The 7,488-nt window shown below is 34.2% G+C and overlaps 1 protein-coding gene across 1 annotated transcript; it reads left to right on the top strand.

The window, feature by feature from the left end:
• Nucleotides 1-3,646: 3,646 nt before the first annotated feature.
• LOC107764242 (large ribosomal subunit protein eL19y) lies at nucleotides 3,647-6,418 on the top strand. Its single transcript, XM_016582797.2, has 5 exons — nucleotides 3,647-3,805; nucleotides 5,078-5,200; nucleotides 5,581-5,894; nucleotides 6,068-6,132; nucleotides 6,214-6,418. The coding sequence occupies exons 1-5, from the start codon at nucleotides 3,694-3,696 to the stop codon at nucleotides 6,236-6,238; spliced, it is 639 nt and encodes a 212-aa protein (XP_016438283.1). The 5' UTR covers nucleotides 3,647-3,693; the 3' UTR covers nucleotides 6,239-6,418.
• Nucleotides 6,419-7,488: the final 1,070 nt, after the last annotated feature.

The raw sequence follows: 7,488 nt of genomic DNA, 5'->3' as shown, positions 1-7,488 counted from the left end.
GAGGTGATGAATCTGCACCACCATCTCATGGACATAAAAGGCCAATAAATATTGGTTTTGGATGTTACACCAACCCTACAACTGGAATGATTGTCATTAATGTAAGGACTGTCTATTCATAACTTCAACTTATTATTACTACCATTTTTATGACTAATCTATATGTTTTTATGTCAATTTCAGTCTGGTAGTTCAGGTGAAAGAGTTGTATCATATGGGACTAAGGTTGTGAAGGATACCAGTGCAGTCAATATTGATCTTGGTTTTAAACCTCTTGGACTTAAGTTTAAAGGAAGAAATGCTATAACTACTTCCTAGCAACAACAACTAAGTGCAAACAGGAGAAACCAAATTGGATCTTCATCAACTACCTCTTCAGTTGCAAGTCCAGCCTCTCCAGCGCCATAGTGTGTTAGGATTGTGCTATTTTGAGTTTGAGTTCATGTCTTTTGCTAAGTATCCAGACTTGGATTGATTATTGTGTCTTTTTTGGGTCACTAGTTGGCACTACTTTAAGATGTAAACACTTTAGTTGTTTAGAATTGTGACCGGTGTTGTAAACACTTTAATTGTGAATGCAATTTAAATGCTATTGCTAGCCTCAGTTTAAAGCATTCGTGTATGTACTTTTATGAAGCATTCAGTTTAAAGCATTCAATTTAAAGCATTTAGTTAGTAGCATCAGCACCCCTTTGCATCAGTTATGAATGCAATTGCAGTTTTTTTTTGTGCATAAGTTGGATTGTATGTGCTTGGTAAATATGGAGGATGGTAGACTGCGATGGTTGTTTGTTATGACATATCGGTTGAGTTCATGTTATAACTTCAATATTTTAGCACTTTGAATTCCATATTTGAACCAATACATAAAAGGCAATTGCAGAAAAATTCTTCATTTCATTGAAATAAGGCCACATGCCACAATTACATTCAAACAAACTAGATACACCCAAAATATATCAACCACCATTACAAATACAAAATACAGCAGTTAAGACACAAAATACAACAACTAAGATACAAAATACAACAGCTACTTCAACCACTAGTAAAACCACAACAACTTCAACTATCGACGACACAGTAGCAAACCCAAATAATTAGCATTATTACTATAATAGAAGCCAATTTCTTCCTCCATATTCTTGCTCGAGCCCTTTCTTATTCAAAATATTTGACCCTGTTCAGTAAACCCCAAATAACCCTATTCGCTTGGCTAGGAAACTCGGCGTCAACCTACCTAAAATAATTACATCCACCTTTATCCTTAAAAAAAAAATTCATTCAAACTAAAATCGGGAACATAGCAAAAATAATTAATTGTAGTTAATTATCACTTACGTTTTCAATTTTGCATCCATAGAACCTCCTTCCAGGATTAAATGGAGACCATAAAGTTTTAAATTGACATTCATGACCACAACGACATGAATCGACTCTTGGTGTGAGAGACATAATTGAGAGCTTAAGCCAAGATTCGAACACAAACGGCGAGACTACTTTCAATTTGGAGAGAAGAATAGAATTTTTAAACCAAAAAATCAAGAAAGGGTGAAGAAATAAGGCTGGATTTTTTAGGGTGAACGGTGAAGAACTAGGGCTGGTAAAAGGGGATGAGGGTTTAATTATATAATGGAAAAATGGTGTATTTTACCCTTTGTATTGTACCGTTGAAATAGTTTTTGTCAGCATATTTTTATTGTTCACGCGCTCAAAAGCAGTGATGTTCACGTTATTGCCATGTCAGGTCAGACGTGTTAAAATGGTGCAGTAAAGGTATAGTAAAAGTGTTCCGGTAGAAAATAGCTTAGTTGAGGTATTCAAGTGGAATTTCTGTGATAATTAAAGTGTTTGTCTGTGTATTCTGCCTTTAGTTTTTATAGCAAAATATGTATTTATGGCCATTTCATACTGTTAAGCCATTAAATACGCTGTTTAATATTTTTCTCTCTCATTCTTTCAGTTTATTCTCTCCCAAAATCACCGTATCTTATTTCTCTCTACACGATCTCTCTCTCTCACAGCGCCATTGTCTTCCCCATTGTTGAACCACGATTCTCCTTTATTTGCAGGTTCTCTCTCTAGATTGTTCTCAAATCCTATATCTCGATTTGCTGGATTTCATCTCTGTTAACATGAGTTTCAAAATGTCTTGATCAAAGTTTCTAATATGAGTTGTATCTTTTCCCAAAGTGGAGCAGACATGGTCTGTTCGTATCTGAATTGATTTTGAATGTTGACATGGAAGAGGAAAGGACATATGAGAGGGTGGCAGCGGCTAATGAGATTATGATTTGGTTTGGGAAAATGGGTTAAACCATTCACATATAACAATGGAATTGTATTTGTAGGTTCATCAACAACCATTGAAGCCGAAAGGACAAAAATACGCAATGACCCTAATTGTAGATGTATTTATATGTATTCGGGTTCACATACATTGATTTTTAGTTTGTACAGTGGGTTTTCTTCTTGTATTTAGATGTATTCGATAAGGCATACATTGATTTTTTTTTATTTTGTACAGTGATTTTTGACTGTTGTATTTAGATGTATTTATATGTATTTGAGTTCATAAATTAATATTTTTAAATACATTGTTAGTTCTATCATTTTGATGTTATTCATCAATTAGTTATGCATTCAATCTAACTGTATTCATCTATATTTTCAACCTAACTGTATCCATATATATTTAAAACAACAATATAATGAAATACATTAAAATACTCTCAATACAAATAGAAAATCAATGAATACAACCAAAGAAATATACTCAATAAAGCAGTAATACCATGTATTAAGAATAAATAAAATATTGTGAATACAAAAATAAACTTGAATACATTGAACACAACTGTTAGATACAACAGAATACAAGTACTAAGTTTATTATGAAATATGCGGGCAGTAGGTTATTATTACAGGTTGTATACAACAGAATACAAGCACTAGGCCAATTCCGAGCAGAACCTCGAACAATGTCAAGTAGATACTCGTATCAATTCCAAGCAGAACCTCGAACAATGTCAGAAAAAAAACTTAAACTGTATAAGAAAAAAAAAGGACTGAAACTCCGAAGAATGCTCTGTTTTTTGGTATTTAGCGTCTGATAAATCTTCTCATTAATTGTATTGATAATGTTGTGTGTTATAATTGATTTATGCGAGTTATATTAGGAGTGTATCCCGTTAAATTAGCAACTTTCCGTTATTAAACAACTGAAGAGACCTATTATTACGTTGTATTCATGAATATATTATATGAATATATGTGAATACATCGGCTGACAACTGGACTGCCCTGTTTTTTAGCCGACCATAACAACTGAAAGGTAGTTATGGAAAGTAATTATGTATATGATAACTATAAGAAGTTAATAGCCGCTAAACAATAGTTATTTCTGAAAATTCCTCTTATAAATACTACTATTTATTTTTCAATTATCAGTTCGAAAACTAAGCCCATGCTATGTCTTCTTTGAGATTTTCCGGTCTTCATCCAATCTTCATTATTAAGAGGTCCATCGGACTTGAGGCACAAAATTCTAAATGGGCCGGCCCATTTCCTAGCAAAGATAAAAGGACAAATAAGCCCCTTCCGAAAAACCCTAGGGCAAGAGTATAAAAGCCTCTTCTCTCCACTGCAGTTCATTTCTTCTTTGTTCGCAGCTTCGCTGAAGAGAATCGGAAAATGGTTTCGCTGAAGCTACAGAAGCGGCTCGCCGCTAGTGTCCTCAAGTGTGGAAGAGGCAAAGTTTGGCTCGATCCTAATGAGGGCAACGAAATCTCCATGGCCAATTCCCGTATGTTTCTCTTTTATATATCTCTTTGTTTATTTGATCTCTTTAGTCTCTAGTTAGCTTCTGCTTTCTTAAAATATTTATAGCAGATTTTGATCAGTTTAGCTCCAGTGAACCCTAGATTATGTTAGTAATGTTATCAATTTACTTTTTGGATCAACTTTAGACTTTGTCAACGAAAAAGCTGCGAGAGTCGTGAGACTAGCATATTAATTGTTTGCTTTTTCACGTTAAATGATGAGTTTTTCCGAGTGATGATAATTAGATTTGAGCTTCACAAATAGCCTGTGCTCAGGCTTGATGAAGAAGGATGGTTGTTGTAGGGTTAACAGTCTGAAATGTTTATACAACAGGTAATTACAGTTAAATATATTGATAATCATTATTTGATAATCTGATTAAAATGGTAACTGAGCTGCTATCAGTTTACACCGGTGTGTATAACTTGAATCCTAATATAATTATGCTGAACTCTCCGCTAGCTTTGGGGATAAATGATTCATTTAGCATATTGCAACTAGAGGCAGGGGCGGATGCACACTTATAGTTACACCGCTTTGTCGAAATTTTGTACTAAATATATGTATTAATACTGTGAGGAAAGGCATAAGTAGAAAAAAATGACACCACTTGACATAAATTGTCTCTTGTTTCATTGATTTTGTCCTTGATTTTGCTCCAATAGTTCAAAGGCTCAAACCTAACTAGCACAATTTTTTTGCAAATATTTAAGAGAGCCTCTGTGGATAAAAATTGTGATGAAGTAGAATTGAAGTCACGACCATTTCTACTTCAGACTCAACAAAACCAATAGACTAAGACTATTTCTTGTCTAAAAATATAATAATTAAAGTTATTATTCTCGTTTTTCTATAAATTTCGACACCACTTAAAAAATTTCTTAGCTTGTTTAATGTGGCTTAGTCAAGAGTGTTTGGACCTTGAGATGGAAATGTGATAGAGCCGCTTTACTATTATTTGCTTCTTTGTCTAATGTTTAGTTAGGACAAATGATATTTATGATTACTCAATCAACACCTGCACATGGAGTAGGTAGCAATTACTCGGTGGGATAGTCGAGTTGCACGTAAGCTGGCCCGTACACCACCGTCGGTAAAAAAAACTAGGAAATTGAATATGTAGCTGTAACTAGCTAAATGTCCGAGCTTTAGCTGGTCATTTATAATCCTTATCTTGCTTTTCCTATGTTATTGTGACACATGTTTCCTGTGGTAATATCTGAATAATTGTTCCCTTCATTTACGTTTGGTGCAGGCCAAAATATCAGAAAATTGGTGAAAGATGGTTTCATCATCAGGAAGCCAACCAAAATTCACTCAAGATCTCGTGCTCGCAGAATGAAGGAGGCCAAGAGGAAGGGCCGTCACTCTGGATACGGTACTCTCCTAGTCCTGACATCTGATACTAGCTTGTTTAATGTTACTTTGGTTAATTTTATATGACATAATTCAATTCTTTAGGGTTGAGTCAGTTAACTTTCAATCTAACTTCGAACATTGGTTTCCCTTTTTTAGTTTACTTTTAAATTTTCAATTCAAATTAAAGATGAATGTAATTAGGGGTGGAATTTGGAGAAGAATGTTGACTATAAAAATGAGATTGAGGGAGTACAAAGCTGTACTTAGTATTTTTGTGAGGAGTTATTTTGTAGCATTTTTTGTTTGAATATGTCACTTTTATTTTTAATCCTGTATTTCTGATTTTTTTTGTAAGTCTGATGAACAATTGCTGGGTAAAATTGCTTGATGAGCTCTCAGGTAAGCGCAAAGGTACCAGGGAGGCTAGACTGCCCACAAAGGTGCTTTGGATGAGGAGAATGAGAGTCCTTAGGCGTTTGCTTCGTAAGTACAGGGAGTCAAAGAAGATTGACAGACACATGTATCATGACATGTACATGAAGGTGAAGGGTAATGTTTTCAAGAACAAGCGTGTGCTGATGGAAAATATCCATAAAACAAAGGCTGAAAAGGCTAGAGAAAAGACCTTGTCCGACCAATTTGAGGCCAGGAGGGCAAAGAACAAAGCTAGCAGGGAAAGAAAGTTTGCTAGGAGGGAGGAGCGTTTGGCACAGGTATTAATTTGAGCTCAAAGCTAATTTTAATCTATGAGGAAGGCTTATTTTCACAGTGCTCTGCTCCTAAAAAGTTTGTGTTTCTAGGACATGTAGCATTTGCTTATGGAATTTTATCCTCTTTTAAATAGTAAGTGCTTAGGAGTTGAGCTTGTTTTTTCTCCATTTCTCAGGGACCAGGAGAGAGGCCAGTTCAACCTGCAGCTCCGGCTGCTGCCGCACCAGCCCAACCAGCTCAGTAAGTCAACTGCAAATATATTACTGTTAGTTTTTCTAGAGCTTTGTTGAAACTACATTTGATGAGAACTTGTCATTGCAGGGGATCTAAGAAGTCAAAGAAGTGAGCATGATGAATTGTAAGGAGGGTGCCAAGCCTGCTTTTTGTTCTTGTTAGTATAACAGTTTAGCATGTTTGATCTGTTCCCTTATTGGTCTTTTAACTTTGGAAGACAACGTTACCTGTACGAATTTGGAAGCTGGTTTAAAGTTTTGATACCTTGTTTCTCAGTGATACCTTTTACTCATGTTTTGATTATATATTCAACTTAGTTGTTTTGCGTCGCATGGAATGTAGTGAGTGAGCAGCTATTTGGGAATCGATTTCTTCGTAGCATGTCAATGTTACTGAAAGGTTTGGAGAATCTGAGTTTGTATTTTAGTTCATTTTCCTGTTGCAGTATCTTTTCGGTACTTACACTGCCGTTAGTAACTTGAGCTTGAAGAGCTTGCAATTGTGTGCCATACTAAGAGTGAAGATTGAATGACTTCTATTCCTGTGCTATAATGGTTTGATGGGGAAAGATCAATTGAATCACGTTCTACAGTTAGTGAACGTGTGTTTTGTTCCCTTGATAGGTGAAACAAGTCTGTATTATGGTGTACAGCTATGTGTTTTAGAAAAATAGCCTGTGGGTTCTGAAAAAATAGATGCTATATCCACCTTGCTGATTCTAAAACAATATTTTTGTAAAATGAAAAAAAATAAAAAGTAATTTTCTAAAGCAATGTATTTGTAAAAACTGAAAAAACAAATATTTTATTTTCAGTTTTTAGTTAAAAATATTTCATTTTTTTCAGTTTTTAATTTCTTTAGAAAATTATTTTTCAAAATTTTTTTTCCAGTTTTTACAAATATATTATTTTAGAAAATATTTTTCAGTTTTTTTAAAGGGATTTGTTTTTCGTTTTTTTTCAGTTTTTAATAAAAAATAAATAAATAGTTTTTTCCAGTTTTTGCAAAAGAAATATATATTTTTCGGGTATGAGCAAATTGATCTTTTTAATTAATTAAGAGATTTAGAATTGACCAACAAGACGATGACACGTGTCTCTTCGTTTAAATGAGGGGTATATTTGAACCCAAAGTATGACTGCAGGAGTATAAATAACCCAATAGTATAACGAATGATATTTTTAGACTATTTTAAAAAATAGAGAGGTATATTTGGCCCTTTGCCCTTTTATTTTTTTGGGTGTTCTCATGGAAATTCGTGGGCATTCTGGTTCTCTCGTATTGAGTAACTGTCAAGATGAAACATTGATCATGGAGTCCATTAAAAGTTGCATTATTACCATAATCTAATGTAATCATTAA

This window comes from Nicotiana tabacum, chromosome 17, assembly GCF_000715075.1.
Source record: "Nicotiana tabacum cultivar K326 chromosome 17, ASM71507v2, whole genome shotgun sequence".
Classification (NCBI taxonomy): Eukaryota; Viridiplantae; Streptophyta; class Magnoliopsida; order Solanales; family Solanaceae; genus Nicotiana; species Nicotiana tabacum.
Note: the sequence above shows the minus strand (reverse complement) of the source record. Positions and strands in the feature narration are given on the sequence as shown.

What these genes read in the sequence shown, in the direction of transcription:
- LOC107764242 (XM_016582797.2), top strand. Translation starts at nt 3,694, where the DNA reads ATGGTTTCGCTGAAGCTACAGAAGCGGCTCGCCGCTAGTGTCCTCAAG. An exon ending in AATCTCCATGGCCAATTCCC is followed by an intron (nt 3,806 to 5,077) that starts GTATGTTTCTCT and finishes CGTTTGGTGCAG; the next exon opens with GCCAAAATATCAGAAAATTG. An exon ending in GGGAGGAGCGTTTGGCACAG is followed by an intron (nt 5,895 to 6,067) that starts GTATTAATTTGA and finishes TCCATTTCTCAG; the next exon opens with GGACCAGGAGAGAGGCCAGT.